General features: G+C 41.5%; 1 protein-coding gene and 1 long non-coding RNA gene across 4 annotated transcripts in view; one reads left to right on the forward strand and one right to left on the reverse strand.

Moving 5' to 3' along the window:
- The first annotated feature begins 2,732 nt into the window (after positions 1-2,732).
- On the forward strand, positions 2,733-15,264 carry LOC120397987. 2 transcript variants are annotated; one of them, XR_005594120.1, is made up of 3 exons: positions 2,733-2,767; positions 7,436-7,575; positions 15,131-15,264. It is a non-coding gene; the product is annotated as an uncharacterized LOC120397987 (long non-coding RNA). The 2 variants fall into 2 exon arrangements; XR_005594119.1 differs by lacking the exon at positions 2,733-2,767 and adding an exon at positions 6,724-6,797.
- The window catches only part of OPRK1 (opioid receptor kappa 1), a 40,698-nt gene continuing 35,993 nt past the window's right edge, over positions 15,095-19,799 (reverse strand). Inside the window, exon 3 of one of the 2 annotated variants that reach the window (XM_039524800.1) lies at positions 15,095-15,627. In XM_039524800.1, coding sequence (XP_039380734.1) covers positions 15,095-15,627 — 533 coding nt within the window. The remainder of the gene's footprint in view (positions 15,628-19,799) is intronic. The other variant, XM_039524799.1, reaches the window with a different exon arrangement.

Here is a 19,799-nt window from a genome sequence, read left to right on the forward strand (position 1 = left end):
ATAAAAATGTCTCTCCTTTTAATGTTGTTTTGTGGCATTCCATTGCCTGTGTTAACATTTGTTGTTAAAGTTTGAGCTTCAGCGCTTTACCTGACGTCAGAATAAAAAGTTTCCATCTATTTACTATATTAAAGTATCTTCAAGATTAGAGTATGGTATTAGTTAGCGTGGTGCACATATGTCATAGAAGGAGTAACATTTCTAGATTTCATATTGCAAATGGCATATAATCATTTGAGTGTTTTGGTGTGAAAATGTGTTTCAATCATTTTGAAGATGTAGATAAAAAATTGCTTTTTGAATATAGTAATACAAAAACGTTATCTGGGGTCCCAGTTCAGCAAGTTGCTTACACATATGCCTAATTTTTGGAACCATTTGTGTAGTTAGAGATAAGCATGTGCTTAAGTACATTGCGGATCAGGGCCTGAATTTGCATACTTACAGTTACATACAAAAATAGAATTTTCATGTACATGAAAGTATTTTTGCATGACAGGTTTACAAATAAGTACTGTTTGCATGTGCAAATGCTGTTATCTGAATTTAAGCTATTTTGAGAATGACCCTTAATTTTTAAGTTAATTGTGATATTACTAAGCATCTGAGACACAAGGACAAGTATTGAAACAGAAGACATGGTTTTCATCTGCTTCTTTCACCTGTACACCATTTCTTTTACTAAGTAAAATGACAACATGAATGGCTTTGGTAACGTGTGTTTTAAAAACTCTGGTCTATCCATTAAAGTGCATCACAAAATATACAAATGTAAAGTACCTCCTGCAAAATTAGCCAGACAATAAACTGTTCTTTTTTAAAAATAAAATGAAAACACCATTTCCTATCTTTGTAATTTTCCCAAATACCAGCTCTCTATTATCCAGCATGTACATAATGTCTCTAATCTCACATATTCAAAAAGATAGGACATTAGTCCCATCCATAACAATCTCTCCAGCTTGCCATTCATTTTGGGTTTTAGTTCAAAATTTGAATCTTTATTTTAAAACCCTTGTCTAGCTTTTCATTTCTTCCCTATTTGACTAGCAGAACTCTCCTCTTTCTCCTTGTACACAACCTCATTCCTTTAGGGGGAAACTGGGGCCATGAGAACGTTCTTCTCTGTAGCTTATGCTATCTAAAACAGTCTTCCTGGGTCTGAAACTCCTCTCTTCCTGCTGGCCCATGCATCCTAATGTCTGTGTTCACTTTTTGTTTTAGTTTTGTAATGGTGAATTCTATAAGTCATTTTGGAGCAGAGTTTCTTGGAAAGACAGTACAAAATGAGTTGTTTTCTCTTTGGATGCCACTAGAGCCACTTGATGAAATCATCGCCTTATCATGTTACGTTGTGTTCCTATTTGAAGGAGGAACGACAAACCCTGTACACCTTGCTCACACAAGTCTCACATTGATTTGATTCTATATGCATAGTAAAAAGATACACCACAAAATAAGTGCCAAAGACAAATGTCATAACAAAACAGAAATGAGAGGGTCCTAAGACTACAAATAGTAGCTTTATCATACACTGTTACTGAAGACCTTCTGTTTATAGTACATGAAGATCTCCATTTGATACTCTTGGGGAATGACCTTGTAAACCCCACTTTGAAGTGAAGAGGAGTTCCATCTGGAGTTCTAGGATCAATCCAAAGGAAAATATTTAATAATTCATGCTGGAAAAGAAGACAGCTTATAGGAGACCAGCTCTTATAACTTATACTTTATTTTCCAGCATGCATTGCAGCTTAGCCTACAAATCCCAGAATGCCCTGCTGCTCTGAACTGGAACAGAACTAACTGGATCCATTGTAAGATCTAAGGCCTTTTTCTGCAGTAAGCAGCAGCCACAGTAGGACAGCAACAAGTCACATCCTCATGTTTCATGTAAATTGCATCAAAACAATATAACATCAGACTCTTAAGTATGCACTCCCATCCTAATAGTACCCACCATCACCAGAAAAAGAAACAGCTCTTAAGATGTTTAAAGACAACTTTGATTGATTGTATTATGTCTAGCAAGGAGTCATTTATCAACAGTTATGATTGTGAAACCTCTGCTTTATTGTTTTGCCTTTACAGTCCCTACTTCTCTGTTTATTTGTATGGTTGTAGACATACAGACTCACCTCTGCAGTGCCTCCTGCTGGTGACTTCTGGGAATTAGCTCTTTTTCCAGCCAGAAGCACCCTCTGCAGAGCAGTGATCTGCCTGTCCTCTGGACCCCAGTTCCCCTTTAACTGAGGTGCCGCCCCCTAGCAGTACCCCACCAATCTGGATATCCCCTCCCTGGGGAACCCCCAACTCACTATTGCCACTTTGCCTTAGTATATGGCTACTGCCCAGTCTCCATCTAGCCCCCATTCACTGGGGTAGACTGCAATATGCTGATACTCATCATAGGCAAAGAGGTTTGGACCTGCTGCCTTTGCCTACCCCTGGGCTGCCCCCTGCACCTCTTGGCCTTATGCTAGGCCACAGCCTGAGGCTTTCCAGGCAGGAGCTCCCCAGCTCCTCTCTCTTTCCCCAGCCCTGCTTTACTCAGATACCCTGTCTCTAGCTCTCTACAGCCTAAGAGAGACTGTTTGCACCTGGCTTCCCTGGCCTTTTTATCCAGGCCAGCCGTGGCCTCATTAGGGTGTGGCCCAGCTGCAGCCACTTCCCCAATCAGCCCAGCCTTTAGAGCTGCAGCTTTCAAGCCATCCCAGGCCACTTTTTAAACCCCTCAGGGCAGGAGCGGGTAACCACTCCGCTACAGGTCTCTGTCTGATTCTTAATTGTTTCCGTCTGTTGCATAACAAATTTTGCTAGGTGTAAATCAGCTAAGATGATGGGGTCTGATTACAAAACAGTTCCTTAACCGATGGGCTAAGATTGTGAAAAATGCTGTTTTTTAGTACTGTAGTTTAAAATAATTGGTTAAGGTATAGCTAAGAAGGGCACAAGTTAAACTATATAAACTGGGGTCCAAAATGAAGTTCTTTGGAATCTAACTCCAGGACACAGTCCAAGGTCAGAGCTACCAGACCTCAACACATACTGTGCAGAAGCCAGAGCTCCCAGATGATCTAATCTTGACTGGCCACCAAGAAAAGTTCATCTGCCTTATTGGGAATAGTGTGCTTAGCATGTGTATTCTGTTTTGGTAACTGTTAATAAATAGAGGTTAAGGATATTACTGTGTAAGACTCTTTCACTGGTAAAAGGCCCCACAAACCCACATAAGGTTACACCCTGAGCCCCTAGGAACTGGGTAAGGGAGAGGGTGCCTAGATGAACTGGGTTACGCCGTGAGCCCATGGAAAAGTAAAGGTGTGTGCTGGTAACACTGTGCTTACCCTTACAGCAACACCTCCCATAGGTGATGTTTCTGCTTTGTCAATTAGGTGTTGACTTATGCCTCGAAGCATGAAGATTTCCATTCCCTTTATTTATTATCCAACCTAAATGATTAATCCTTTTCTGAATCCTGCTTGTGATGTTCAGTGGTCACTCTGTGCTTAAGGTGCTTGCATGCAAGCCAGTCCCATGCTAACATTTTATTTTCTTTATTGACTGCAACTGCATATGAAGCAGAGGTTTACAACAAACTGTCCATACCAATGCCTCTGTCTTTTTCCTATGTGTCAGGGATAGTCAAAAAACCAAAATTTTTATCAAATAGGAAATCTTGAGGTTTTAAAATTTGGTTTTGCTCCAAATTGGGACAAAGTCAGTCTCAGTTTTTCATGAAAAAAATTCAAAATATTTTGTTTTGACCTCATCAAAAAAAATTTCAATTTTATCATATGCACTCAATATAAATGTTTCCAATATTATAACACAAGTCAAAATGAAACATTTCAACCTTAGCAAAATGAAACCTTGTGATAATTCCCCTTAAAATTTTCAACAAAAATAAATACATTCTCTTGAAGTGTTTCAGTTTTTGTTGAATTTTCTACCAGCTACTGAGGTGTTATAGTTAATTTAGAATCCAGTAAGGCATACGAGTAGTTGAAAATATTCATCCCAATATGCATTGCATTCATTTTTCAACACTAGGTGGAATACTAGTCCCTTTGAAGTCAATAGGAGTATTGAATTGACTTTAGTGGGACCAGCATTTCATTCTTTGTATTCTGCCATTGTGTTGGTCAATGGCCTAGCTTGGTTAGGTCCCTCTGGATCAATTATTCTTATTCTTTGTTGTTGTTGTTTTGTCAGTTTCTGATATGTAATAGAAGTTACAGAATCCTAGAAGTTCAGAAATTTTATATCTTTGTAGGTAAGGTGGAGCAGAAAAAAGGCTATTGGAAATAAAAGTAATTTTTAAGTAGCTTAAACCTTTTGTTTTTATGCATAATCAGTAATTGGACTGACTCAGAGAACAAAACTAAAACTTAACTTTAAGATCAGAGCTTTGAAGTTACCATTGCAAGATAATTAGATCTTATTTCATTACAGAGCCATATGTCTAATTTGGAAGAGGTCTTATAGCTGCATGCTACAAACAGTAAATAGTCACAAAAGAGCCATAGCCCACACATCTCCTTTGTAACTAAAGGTTTTGGTTTAATCTTTCATAAAAACAGCAAAGAAAGAAAATAGAGAAACAGCTAACTTTGGGCTTTATTGGAAGAACAAACTTTTTATCCATTCTGAGAGATAAATTAGCTTTGTTCAGCTGTATTTTCCCTTATTGTTAATGTAGTTAATAATGGTGAACAAGTGTACAACTAGCATTCTTACTAGGTGACCACAATTGTTTTGCAGGAAGCCAAACAGCAAATGATCAGAATGTGTCCCCATGCTCCTCATGTCAGCTGCAAGGAGAAAAAGGGCATTTTAACATTTTTAATTGACATTTGGAAAAACTTTAATGCAGTTTTTAAACTAAATGTATATTATATTGGCATGGTCTGCCCTTGCTGGTACTCAGTCTACTTGCTACTTGCTCTAGCCTCAGTCTATGTCTGACTAAAGGCTGGGAGGTCTTAGGATGCAATTCCAACACCAAGTCTTTCTAACTTTGGGTCAAGATACTTAGGGCTAGACCCACAAAGGGGGTCTAGGCTCAGCATTGCAATGCTTAACTCTGGGTACCCTGCCACCCAGTGGAATCCTAAGCCCCTGGTTAGGTGCCCAGGATCCCTATACAATGCATGGGGAGAGTTAGGCACCTAAGAATAGAATTCACAGAAGCTGAATGGGGAGCCATCTGAGCTAGCCAATAGGAAATGCTAAAGAGAGGGGTGCGGCCTTAGGTATGAAAAAAAGCCCATCCTGTGGTATTGCACTGACATCCACATGAGTCTTTAGCAAGGTTGGAACCACAGGACTGGAGCACCCATGAGGAAAAAATGGTATGTGCTGAGGGGGAGTGTGGGTGGGACTTGGCAGGGGAGTGTGGGTGCAGGGAGTCTAGATGCAGGGACATGAGGCTTGGCAAGGGGGGGTCTGGGTGTGTGTCGAAGGGGTCAGGATGCATGGGAGTTGGGCAGATCGAGGGCACCTCTCCATACAGTGACCCCTCCCCCATGGCTGGGGTGCAATGCAGGCAGGAAGTGGGAGGGGGTATGGAACTTCCTGCACTTGGAGGAAGTTCCTGGAGATGAGTCTGACCAAGCTCTGGCCCCAGGAGTGGCCTGTGAAGGGGAAGAGGCAGTCCTGTCTCCCCATACCTCAGCCCAGCCAGAAGCAGCTGGATCCCGGCAGACAGTAGGAGCCACCAGCCAAGGACATCCCCAGCCCTGGGCACACCACGTTAGCGAGTGAGAGGGACAGAGAGAGCCCAGCCCCAACCTCCAAGGCAGTGATTTACATCTCCCCTGGCTGCTCGAACCAGACACACACACACACACACACACACACACACACCCCTGATTGCTGCCCAGAAGAGGCATGTGAACCCATTTTTTCTGCGGGGAAAGAGTACAATCTGTAGGGGACATTAATTCTGTGCTTGCACATTGACGCAGAATTCCCCTAGGAGTAATAGTTCCAATCCCCTGTATTAGAAAAGAGGCTGGGTGTAATTAATAGCAAAATGTTTCCACCAAGCAATCTCTCCATTTCAGCAGTGACCTATTTACATCTATAATAACTTTAAATAGCTTTAAGTGTTCTAATGGATAGGGATATGCATGTCCTGTTTTCTTAATGCCAGCCATTTTTGGATGTCATCCCTCTTTGAGCAAGCAATATGATCAGGATGCTGGACAACTCTTTAATAGTTGTAAAGTCAACATCAGGAGCCAGACTTTTACCAGGTTTAAATCAATATAGCTCCAGTGACCTTTTTTAATTTTTTGTTTTGTGAAACTCTAAGACTCTTCTTTGAAATCCATAACCATCCCTATTTCTTCCTGAAGCTAGGCATAGAAAAACATTGGGGCCCAGAGCCTCAATGATATTTAGGCACCTAAGTCTCATTGATTTGAGGATCTGGGCCAGGTTGTTTGAGTCTCGTCTCCCAAGTTTGGAATGAAGTGCCATAGTCTTATCATTTTGGAAGGAGATTTTCTAAGGCACAAATGGGAATTAGGCACCCAAGGCCCACTGATTTTCAATGGGAATTGGGCAGCTAAGTCCCCTTTGTGCTTTTTCAAATCTCTTCCCTGTTCCTTGGGATTTGAAATTTTACTTGAGAATTTTGATTGGCTAATTTTGAGAGGCTATATCTCACTACCCTGCTTTGAAAATTGGTTGGGCAACATGTGCAAATGATTATATTAGCAGTCTGGATAAAACGCTGCATCCATCCTGAGACATATGCTTACTGAATGGTGGTACTATGTCTGAGAAAGGTAACTATAATGCTTTTGCACTTTTTTCTGACAGTTTAAACTATCTGAGACCTTTCAGATCTGCCAAAGTGAGTTACATAGCTCCTAAGAAGTGGTTCCCCCCTGGGATTTTCATTGATTTCTGGAATTGGGTAGGCCAGAAATGCTGCAAAAGTTGCCTCTTCTCATACTATTTTGGAATTTAATCAGATAGTATCATAAGAACGGCCATATTGGGTCAGACGAAAGATCCATCTAGCCCAGTATCCTGTCTTCTGAGAGTGGCCAATGCCAGGTGCCCTAGAGGGAATGAACAGAACAGGTAATCATCAAGTGATCCATGCCCTGTCGCCCATTCCCAGCTTCTGGCAAACAGAGGCTAGGGACACCATCCCTGCCCATCCTGTAATGGGGTAATTTAGAAAAATATTAAAGGACCCCTGCTAAAGAAGACACAGGCACAGATTGTCCCTGAGTCAGGATCTGTCACCTGCTGGTTCTACTGTGTAAGACTAATAAGGAACAAATTAAGCTAGAAGTGGTTTATTAAATATGGGTAAGTAGATACATAAAGATATAACTCGGAGGTTTGTGAGGGCATGAAGCCCAGACCCCTTTTCCCCTAAGGTATAATTTATGGAGGCGTTTGTACTTTACAGATCAAAATCATCCAGAAAGGGTTTCCTCTGGTTTTCTGCCTTGACTCTGGGAGGTTAGATCCGGACTTGCCACTGTGTTCAGGGACATCAGGAAGCACAGAAGGAATTTGGACCAACAGCAGCTGGATCATGATCAGGAGGTAGGTAGTAGAGATGTTGCCTCTTGGAGCTCTCTCCTTCTCTCTGCGCGCATGTTGAACATTAACTGAACTGACTTGCACGCGACCTGTCCCATCCCCCAGAGTCTGCGCGCACAGGGTTACTATACCTCTTTCATATCAGGGCAGCTTGTTAAAGAAAGGGTTTCCAAACACCCATCACAAATAAACCAAATAACTTTACAATCCTGGATAATAGCCATTGATGAACCTATCCTCCATGAATTTATCTAGCTCCTTTTTGAACCCTAACTATCCTACCTACCAAACTAATCACCTCAAACTAGTGTGATCACTACTTGAAAGTGTGCTCAATGTTGTTATTCACTGATGCTGACAGAACAGGTTGGATTGTTTATTAGGAATAATGTATAGTTGCTCTTTAAAATTTTATTTGAGCAGATGACCAAATGGCACAATGCCTGAAACTTGTTTCTTCTCACATTTTATTTATTTAGGGTGTCAGAAGTAATGCACAAAAGTAGCCTTTTTAATCTGTGAGGGGAAACTTTCCTTCACTCATTCAAAGGCACTTGCATAAGTGAGATCTTCTGGTGCTGTGTGTTAGTAGAGACTGGTTGTAATCTAATAATATTTTATTTCTGTCTCTGAGTTACAACTGGCTGGAAATTAGCTAAATAATGTCTCTCTTGCGCTCTCTCTCTGCCTTCATTAGGTTAATAAGAAAAAATAACTGTGGCTGAAAGAACAAAAAGAAAACAATCTTCTGGCACAATTTATTCATAGATAGTAAGAAACAGTGGCCCATCTAACTATTATTACTGAAGGCAACATGACCTCGTTTTTAGTTTGGGAGTGGAATTAGGAGACGATTAAGTCTAGGTATCAAGATGTTTCCAGTAGTGTTGGTCACTATGTACAATCTATGTAAGATACATGGCAGTAAGTAAAACGAAGCAACATATCAATGGTACTGTGACATACCTGGATTTTAATTATTTTTGTTAATGATCATTTCTTGGGGAATTCAAAACATCATGAGAAGAGGGGTTTATCTTTATCCAAAAAGAAGGCTGAGCTGAGTAAAGGTATGGGAATCAAGGGAAGCATGAACTGCATCTTTAAGGATTCTTTGCTTGTGTCTATTCTTCGCAGTGTGCACAAAAATGACTATAGCTTATAGCAATAAGTGTTGGCTAGTTCTTATAATGCTTTCAGTCCGTGACTGTTCAATTACTATTAGTCATTTCAATCAATCCTGTGGGCGAGATCATTTTAAACCAAAGCATTGGGTTAGCCACAGAAAAAAATCACAGAGTTTAAGGCCAAAAGGGACCACCAGATCATCTAGTGACGTTTGAGCTCCTGTAGAGCACAGGCCACCAACATCACCCAGCCACCCAAGGTATTATGATCCTCAGGAGATTAAACTATTGTGTGCCACAGGCAGAGAATAGGAGGGAGTGAGGTGCACCAATGCCTAAGGGAATTTGATTAAGTGAGATATACCCAGGTGATTCTAGCCAGCAACCCAGGCTCCACACTGCAGAAAAGGCAACCTCTCCCCACCCCGGTCACTGGGAGAGCTAACCATGGTATCAGAGAAAGGATGGACCTAGAAGATATCAATATGGAATACCACGCAGTCAGACCTATCTCTCCGGTTGCTGTCACCCATTATGACACAGAGGTCTAGATGAGATTTCAAAAAAGAGACTAAGGCTATGTCAACACTAGAGAGCCTACAGCAGCACCGCTGTACCGATGCAGCTGCTGCTGTAAAATCTCTTGTGTAGCCGCTCTATGCTGACGGAAGAGAGCTCTGCCATCGACATAATTAAATCACCCCCAACGAGCAGCGGTAGCTATGTCAGTGGGAGAAGCTCCCTCCTTCCAACATAGCGCTGTCCACACCAGCGCTTATGTTGGTGTAACTTGTGTTGCTCAGGAGTGTGTTTTTTTTCCACACCCCTAGCGACATAAGTTATACCAACCTAAGTGGTAGTGTAGACATAGCCTAAATGTACAAGTTTCAATACAATTCAGTAATTATCCCTTGGAATTGTGTTTTCTGGCAGCATTACCAAAACCTTTCAACTAGTGCAATGCGTTTTCTGCATAATCCACTTTTTTCATGTTTCCTCTAAGAAATGTTTTAGCCTTGCAAATAGGATGAAGTAAATGTTGTAGGGTCACATCTTCAGCTGTTGCAAATTAGCATAGATGACTTTCTCACCCCCTGCTTCTTTATCCAGACTGATTCATCCATTAAGCTTCCAAGGAAAAAAACAAGCTTAAGAACATTTGTATGATTCTTCAGCAAGTATAACATTTGCATATCATAAAAAAATTACTAGGAGCTGATATCTTTCCCCACTAAGGCAGGTCAGGTGATTTAAATAAATAACCAAGTCAAAACACAAATTTGGTTATTAGAGTTCTATTTTACAACTTAAGAGCTACATTGATTTTTCATTACAAGGCAGGGCAATGCACATAATGCAGAGAATAACACCTCTATTTAAACACATGTACATATATACAGTACACTGGCAAAATGTGAACACAAATACACTTTCTTTTTTTTTTAGAATGAGAAGAACTCATGGTTAAGTCCGTTCACTCCTCTTTTTCAACATTTCCCCGGATGATACTATGAAGTTACTGAATAATCCTATGTTTATTTTAAATAACTGGAAGATGCTTTACCATTCACATATGATTTTCTCCTTTGAACAGGGTTTTTGGATTGCTTTCCAAACATTTCACTTGTCGTCTTTTGTCAGACCATATTATTTAAATTTAAAAAATTATAGTTATACATTGTTAATGCCATATGAAGGACGAAACCCATTTCATATATATCCTATGGCTCTCTGATCCACAATGTGGGACCTAATTGTGTATTCTCTGCACACTGCACAGAACCTCAAGTTAAGAATTCTTCATAGAGGAGGACAGATATGCAGTAGAATGTAGATCCACATTGAGATTTAGAGACTAGAATTTTACCCTTAATACATTAAGCACATGTGATAGCTCAGGATAAAATTCACTATCTCTTTGAATGTTAAAGTATTTAGAAAGGAGTACAGCCATTTAGGCAAAGTTTAACTAAAGAATTATGAGCCAGATTTTCAGAGTTGGGAATGTGTAGTTGTTGCAGGAGCCTGACTTGCATCTGCAAATCACAGATGTGCATATGCAAATCAAATCACAGAAGTGTAGGACTGGAAGAGACCTCAGTAGGTCATCTACTCCAGTAGCCTGCACTCAGAGCAGGACTAAGTAATAACTAGACCATTCCTAACAGGTTTTTATCTAACCTGTACTTAAAAACCTCCAATGACAAAGATTCCACAACCTGTCCAGGCAATTTGTTCCACTACTTAACTACCCTGACAGTTAGGAAGATTTTCCTAATGTCCAATCTAAACCACTCTTGCTGAAATTTAAGCCAATTGCATCTTGTCTTATCATGAAAGGTTAAAGAAAACAATTTTTCACCCACCTCTTTGTAACAGCCTTTAATGAAAACTGTTTATTTTTATTTGAAAACTGTTATCATGTTCCCCCCTCAGTCCAGGGCCACCCAGAGGATTCACGGGGCCTGGGGCAGGGCTGAATCTTCGGCGGCAATTCAGTGGCAGGTCCCTCTCATTGGGAAGGACCCGCTGCCGAATTGCCACCAAAGACTGAAGCGGCGGCGGTAGAGCAGCCTAAGTACAGCTGATCGCGGCTTTTTTTTTCCCACCACTTGCAGTGCGTGTACTCACCAGGCGGCGCTCCGAGGCTTCAGCAGCACTTCAGTGGCAGGTCCTTCACTTGCTCCAAGTCTTCCGCTGCACTGAAGGACCTGCCACCGAAGACCCAGAGCGAGCAGGGCCACCCAGAGGATTCAGGGGACCTGGGGCAAAGCAGGGGAGCTGTGGCGCTTGTACTCAGCCGGTGGCGGTTTGGGTCTTCGGTGGCATTTTAGCGGTGGGGGGCCCTTCACTCGCTCCCTGTCTTCAGCAGCACTGAAGGGCCCCCGGCCATCAAAATGCCACCAAAGACCCGGACCACCGCTGGGCCAGGACTCATTGGGCCCCTGCAGGGCCTGGGGCAAATTGCCCCACTTGCCCCCCTCTCCCCCTGGGTGGCCCTGGGAGTGAGTGAAGGGCCCGCTGCGGAAGTGACGCCGAAAACCCAGAGTGGCTTGTGGGGCCTCTGCGGGGCCTGGGGCAAATTGCCCCACTTGTGCCCCCCACCCATGTGGGAGGCCCTGCCTCAGTCTTCTCTACCCAAGACTAAACAAACCCAATTTTTTCCATCTTTCTTCTAGGTAATGATAAAAGTTGGAAAAAACAAGGTGATATCATGATAGGGCCCTACTATAGACCACCTAACCAGGAAGAGGTGGATGAAGCTTTTTTAAACAACTAATCATCCAAAGCACAGGACTTGGTGGTGATGGGGGACTTCAACTACCCAGACATCTGTTAGGAAAATAATACAGCAGGGCACAGATTATCAAAAAAGTCCTTGGCATGCATTGGAGACAAATTATATTACAGAAGGTGGAGAAAGCAACCATGGGAGAGGTTGTTCTAGATTTGATTTTTGACAAATAGGGAGGAACTGGTTGTGAATTAAAAAGTGGAAGGCAACTTGGGTGAAAGTGATCATGAAATGATAATGGTTCATGATTCTAAGGAATGGTGGGAGGGAATACAGCAGAATAAAGATAATGGATTTCCAGAAGAAAGACTTTAGCAAACTCATGGAGTTGGTACGTAAAGATCCCATGGGAAGAAAGTCTAGGGGAGAAACAGTTTGAGAGAGTTGGCAGTTTTTTGAAAAAGACATTAAGGGCACAAGAGTAAACTATCCCACTGCATAGGAAAGATAAGAAGTATGGCAAGAGACCACTCTGGCTTAATCAGGAGATCTTCAATTTCTCAGAAAGGAGTCCTACAAAAAGTGGAAACTATGTCAAATTAAGAAGGATGAACATAAATAAACAACTCAAGCATGTAGGAACAAAATTAAAAAGGCCAAGGTATATCTTGACTTTAGTAAGGCTTTTGATACTGTCTTGTGTGACCTTCTCATAAATAAACTCGGAAAATACAGGCTAGATGGAGCTACTATAAGGTGGGTGCATAACTGGTTGGAAAACCATTCCCAGAAAGTAGTTATCAGTGGCTCACAGTCAAGCTGGAAGGACATATCAAGTGCTGTCCCACAGGGATCAGTTCTGGGTCCGGTTCTGTTCAGTATCATCATTGGTGATTTAGATAATGGCACAGACAATACACTTATAAAGTTTGCAGATGACACCAAGCCAGGAGGGGTTGCAAGTGCTTTGGAAGATAGAATTAAAATTCAAAATGATCTGAATAAACTGGATAAATGGTCTGAAGTAAATAGGGTTAAATTCAATAAGGACAAATGCAAAGCACTCCACTTAGGAAGGCACAATCAATTGCACACATACAATATGGGAAATGACTGCCTAGGAAAGAGTACTGTGGAAATGGATCTGGAGGTCAGAGTGGATCACAAGCTAAATGTGAGTCAACAGCATGATACTGTTGCAAAAAAAGCAAACATCATTCTGGGATGTATTAGCAGGAGTTTTGTAAGCAAGATACGAGAAATAATTCTTCCACTCTACTCCATGCTGATAAGGCTTCAGCTGGAGTATTGGGTCCAGTTCTGGATGCCACATTTCAGGAAAGATGTGGGCAAATTGGAGAAAGTCCAGAGGAGAGCAACAAAAATGATTAAATTTTGGCCATATAGGCACAATCAGAAAGTGCTAGATTTAACCAGATACTGTGGCCAATAGTTTTAAGAATAGGTCCTAAAGTTAGGATTCTAAATGCTTAAGTGCCTAAGTAAGTGGCATGAATTTCAAAAGTGCTGGGCACCTAGCAGTCTATGGACTCTGCACTCAGTTAGGTACCTAAATATGAACTTAGGAGCCTACATTTAGGCACCCGTTATTGAAAATATTGGCATGTGTATCTTTATTTAAAATCATACATGTCTGCTTTGAGTTAAGAGGCAGCTTAAGACACCAACAAAACAGCCTCCAGTTGAAGTGCACTGTAAACTATGATGGAGACCTCATGTCTTTACTATGAGTGATGAAAATGATCCAACAGTTGGTGTTCACTTGGTGTCTAATTCTGCTCCCAATGAACACAACAGCAACACTCCCATTAACTTCAATGGGAGTAAGATTAAGATCCTAGATGGTGTAGTAGTCCTAGTAGGACTAGTGGGAGACTGATGTTCCGTAGTTTAGTCTCAGCTCTGCCATAAACTTACCTGATAACCTTGGGCAAGTCACTTAAGTTCTCTTTGCCTTGGCTTCTATGTGTTTATTGAAAAATGGAGGTAGTATTACTTACTCAGTGTATAAGACTCTTTTGAGGCTAAATGTATCAATGTGACTAAATGTGTAATGAGAGCTTTCTCTAGCCAGTGCAATAGTATGTACTTATAAATACAATTAACTCTCACTGATTTTTGTGTCAATTTACTACATTTTTAGTAACCAGTCCTCGCATACATTCTTTGCTTTTCAAAATGTGCTTAAATGGTGTATATATCAAGACCAGCTAACATAATATTTTTAGCCATGCCTATTTGCTCTTTTACTGTTGGGTCTTGCGTTATACTGTTTTTTTAACAATTTAGTGGCCAGTCAAGAATTCTTTGCATTTTTCTAGTATTTTGCTGAAAAACAAGTTGTTGAAAGGCATACTGGAATAGCCACAATCAATAGATGTACATCTTTTGGAGAACCACATATAAAAACAGAAAGCATCGTATGTGACTTAACATGTGCTAAAATATATTAAGGATTATCTTTAAATCTTGATTTTTTTTAAACACTGAAAAGTTTTCACAATACACAGACACAATAAAATCATTTTGGTCTGAAGGCAGATCATGCTTAAACTGGATCTCCACAATACAGACAAACGTATGTTATTTCACACCAAGTAGTTAATGAGAATTTGAATTACATAGCTCTGCCATGTTTTGTAGTCTCAGAACTGATACTATTCATTGTAAAGCAGCAAAGTAAGTTAAGATGCCTTCTTTTTGTTTCTGAAGCAAAGATTTTTAGGTCAAACCAGAGTTTACACCATAACCTGATTTAGTGTTATCACCAAACGTTGCTGGGTATAGACTAGATGGTGGCAGATATGTACTATAAGAAGAACAGTTTGATTTTTTTTTCTTGTCCAGAGTCACCTGATACAATATGAAGCACTTCCTACCTTGCTGAAAGTGGGTATTTTACCACTGGCTCAGCTCCACTGTAAATATGGTTCCAAAATCTGGCAGTCAGTCTTCTTTTTTCTTTGAGCTTATTTTAGGGAATTCTCTGCCCTAAGCAAATAACGTATTTTAGTTCAAACTATGAGAATTCCTAAATATTATCAAAAATGTCTCAAACCACAGTGGTTATTTGAGTTAGTCCAAGATCATTTGATTCTCCTCTTCCTTGAGGACAGTAAGATGACATCTCCACGACTAGTCATACTGGTTTGTTTGTCCCATCCACTTCCCTCAGGTAAGCAGGGTCTTGGACTGTGTTTCTGACTCTGCTGGTGCTCTGCCTGTCCATCCTCATCTTAAAGGGAAAGCAGAAGTCCTTGAAACAGCGCTTGAAGTTTTCATCCAAAAAAGCATACAGGATAGGATTTAGGCTGCTGTTGGTGTAACCCAAAGCAATACAGAAATAATAGCTGGAGATTGCTGCAGTGCTATGGGGCACATCCCCTAGTGCCTCAATCAGTACAAAAATGTGAATGGGAGTCCAACAGATAATGAAAACTGCCACAACTACAAGAACCAATCTGGTGATCCGACGAAGGTTTCGGTCTTTTTCTCGAGACCCTGAGAGAAGTCGTACGCTCTTCAAGCGCAGGATCATCAGGGTATAGCAAACAATGATAATGAGAACTGGAATAACAAATGCAAAGACAAAGACGCAGATTTTCATGAAGATGTCCCACCACACATAATCAGTGTCTGGAAACTGCAAAGAACATTCAGTACTAGCAGTATCTATAAATGGAAGAGGCAAGAAGAAGAAGAAAATTGCTTTATTATTAGACATTCCAACCTATATCTGTATTACAGTATAAACTTGCAAAAGTGATTACCATGTAACGTGATACAAATAAATGGAGTTATCATTAAATAACTCCAATAATTGCTTTCAGTTTTCATTGAAACTGGTTTTCCACTGCTGTCTTTCAGGACTAGTTGGAGAATATTTTAAAATGTATTATATTACACACAAACTTTTGTGCACAAGAGCGGCATAAAACCTACAGAGGAACAAAAACACAATCTATAGAGATGCACTAAACAGTTGTTAGGCTTTGGATCTGTTTGATTTGAGGCTAGGTTCCATGCAGTGGCAGAGCCAGGTTTTGCAACTGAGGGAGGGGCAATGGGTTGTTGGTGAACTGGAGGCCTCACACTCGCTGGGAAGCAATGGTCCTGTCCCACAGGACTAGGTCTCGGTCTTCACTCTGGCCATTGGTGCCTGGGGCTGCAGCACCATTCAGGTTTGGCCTGGCCACCTCTCCATCATGAAAGAAGGGCAGCCAGGTCAAATTTTAATGAATGGTGTTGTTCCTTGGAGCACGGGGTCACAGATCCTTTCAGGTTTGGCCGGGACACCTCTCCATTATGATGGAGGTTTGTGTGGGCCAAATTTAAGTGAGTGGCATTGCGACATTGCACATGAGATCTCAGCACCACACAAACCAGCAAACCGTGTCACAGCACCCAGAGTGGGGAGCTGGGACCAGCTTCGCAGGACAGGAACTACCTCTGCCAGGTGAGAGTGGAATGGACTCAACCATAAGCCCGGTGTGAAAGCTGACACACATACATCCAAAGACTAGCAGGGGCGGGGGAGTCACACACACACATCTCCTTATTAGCTCCACCACCAGGTCAATTGAGTTGAAATCTTGTAGCTGCTTTCATGCTATTTCCACCAAAAAAGGCTAGATTTCTGCCATCCTGAATGCTGGAAATCTCATCAGGTTAGCTGATCCCGTTAGATTTCTGCCAGCATGAGACAATCTTGCAATGAGACAATTAGTTTGCAGAAATGTTTTCCCACATGCTTTCTTCAGTGCAAACGCTATGCAGTCTAAGTGCTGCATTCCCTTGTGTGATGGGGCAGCCCTGCCCCATACTAGCCCCAGCACTGTCAGACTATTAGCTCTGACAGAGGAAGTCCTGCCCCATTCATACTGGGCATGCTCCAAGTGCTCTGGGAGTATAAAGAGAGGGAATTCAGCTCAGTCTGGGCTGGCAGCCACAGGGGAAGGACCTAACCAGGAAGCTCCTGTGCAGGACCAGCCAACACTCTTGAAGTTGCTGGAAATGGAGGCTTCTACAGGCTGGCACAAACCCCTACTGCGGGAGGAACCAGGGGAGGTGATGGACCCAGAGTCCTGTGGAGAATCTGGGGATTTGTGGGAGACCCCAACTCCCGAGCCAATAGGAAGTGACCTGGGGGGGGGGTGACAGACTGGTACCTTGCCCCCGGTGAGCCTCAGCATGTTTTGGTAGGAACCCCCTGCTGAGCTTGTAGTGAGGTCCTAACCAGGGACAATTCTACGGACTCTGGCCACTAGGCTATGCTGCCCAGTAATGAGGGGCGTAAACCCTCACACCTTGGAAATCTTTTTAAAAATGAATCCTAGGTAAAGCAAACTGGTATACATAGAGTCTAACTGAGTTGCTCCTTTTGCAGAAAACTTCACTGAGAATTCTGTCTGAGCAGGATTTGACCCCATTGACATCAGTTCACTTCTGTTCTTGCTGTAATTTTATGAATGGGGGGGTCACATGCTGACATTTTATTTTATGTTCTAGTCTTACTTCATCATACAGGAGGCTTGTAGTCAGTGTGAGAGTCTTAAGTTCACTTGCTTACCTCAGTGTAGTATTCCATCATATAAACCAAGCACAAGGGAAAACAAGACACAAGATAAATGGGAAAACAAGACAAAGGGTCAGATTCTCCACTAGTGTTTACTGGGCATTTTTCACTATGACTGGTAGTTTGGCTTTCATTCCCGTCTGTGGAACCCATGTGCCTACTAGGGAGATATCTCTTTACGAGATCTATTGAGGGGTGGATAGGGATGAGCTGTGTCTGGGTCACTGTTGCTAGGCAGATGCACAATTTGCATTCCACATCCAGAAGTTTCTGGAGTTGGGTGTGGTGGTTTGGGGTATGCTCAATAGAATCCCTAGCTGCTGGAGTCAGACTCCATAAGAGAAAGCAGCCAGGGCAGCTGCTATACAAAAAGCCATGTGTCCTGTGTGGGCTGGGAGAAGCTGAGCCCAGGAGAAGGAAGCAGGGTGTTTTCCTAGCTCTGAATTATTTTGCAGCAGGCAGGGGCGGCTCCAGACCCCAGCACGCCAAGCGCGTGCTTGGGGCGGCATGCCGCGGGGGGCGCTCTGCCGGTCGCTGGGAGGGCGGCAGGCGGCTCCGGTGGATCTTCCGCAGGCATCCCTGCGGAGGTTCCGCTGGTCCCGCGCGGCTTTGGTGGAGCTGCGGGACCAGCAGACCCTCCGCAGGCACGCCTGCAGAAGGTAGACCGGAGCCGCAGGACCAGCGACCGGCAGAGCGCCTCCTGCGGCATGCCGCCTTGCTTGGGGCGGCGAAATGTCTAGAGCCGCCCCTGGCAGCAGGTTAGTGATATTGTTAACCCTCCAAAAGAGAAGCATGGGCAATGTTAATTATAGAAAGGGAAAATTGGGAGGGAAAACTCATTTCATTTAGTTTAATTGAATATTTTGAATGTTGTTCAAATTTTAAATGTAGTTAAATTGTCTCAACTAATATGATTCACTAACTTTTCTTTTATTTAAATGTGATGATGGAGAATAAGTCATTTATTTTACTATTCTCTTTTTTTGCATTTTTCTTGTAACTGTTTTTTAATCTATATACTTAACTGAGTGGCTGGTTAATCAGTTAGCTGACTGGCTAACTGTGATTTCAGCAGAGGAAGGGGAAGAGAGTGCATGGATTCCAGCTGAAGATTCCTACAAGCAAGTGGAAGGAAGATGTTGCTTTTGACTCAGCAGATTTAGAGATTTGATTTTCAAAGACTCTGAGACTCGGGTGAACTCAACTTAAGCTTTTTGGGAACTCTGAGTTTCTTCTCACTGTTTCTGCGGGGACTGACCAGTTTAGATTTAATTTGTTTTCTTTATTTACATTTATGTATAATAGTGAAGATAATGTATGTGGATTATAAAATAGCCATCTTATAAACATTATTATTTATGTTTCTTTATCATAAGACTTTATACAGTTGATACTTAATTAAATTCATTCCTTTTGCTCTTTGGGGGACTTGAATGTGGGAAGGCTGACCCTGTGCAATCCTTACTGAAAATCTTTAGAGGCTAATTCTGGGTCTCCGGCTGCTTTTCTATGGGAGTTGGGGGTTTTTTAGGCATTGGAGAAGGGCAATGAAGTGAACTTTAGCCCACCCAAAGGTTACATCTGTGCATATTCATTTTCCTCCACTAGAATCATTCTTCTTCTGCAAAATGGTATGCATTGGCATTTACTGGATCAGGATTTAAAAGGAGCCAAGATTCAATGTATTAATTGTACATCATTGTTTCTTAACAATCTACAACAGACTATTCACTAGGATTGTTCAGAGAAACTTTGGTGGAACCATATTCTGTCAAAATATGCAGTTCTGTCAAAATCAAAACACTTCATTAAATCAGGTCGATTTTGTTGCAAATTCATTTACCAAAAAAACTGAAGGGGAAAAAACTTCTGAAAGTGTTGATACATGCTATTTTAACATTTTTAGTTGAAACTTTGATTTTTCATTTTGAAATGACATTTTTCAAAATTATTTAACTTGTATTGTAGTATATATTCTATAATATTTACAAGAATAGATGTATAAATATAAAATATTCAATTTAATGCTGTCAAATTTTGATCTGAAACTAATTTTTTTCAGAACTTTTCTTCATGGAGAATTTTGAAATTTTCAGGTTTTGTTTCAATTCTGAATGAAGCCAGATTTCAAACTCCTTTGTGAAACAGCTCTTCCTCTGTCCTCTCAGCTCTAGTATTCACCAAATCTTTGATATTGTATTGCATGTTTTTTGCAAGATAAATTCTGGCAAATATTTGATTTAGATGTCAACTCATTTCTTTTTACACT

The sequence above is a fragment of the Mauremys reevesii genome, linkage group 2, assembly GCF_016161935.1.
Source record: "Mauremys reevesii isolate NIE-2019 linkage group 2, ASM1616193v1, whole genome shotgun sequence".
Taxonomy (NCBI): domain Eukaryota; kingdom Metazoa; phylum Chordata; order Testudines; family Geoemydidae; genus Mauremys; species Mauremys reevesii.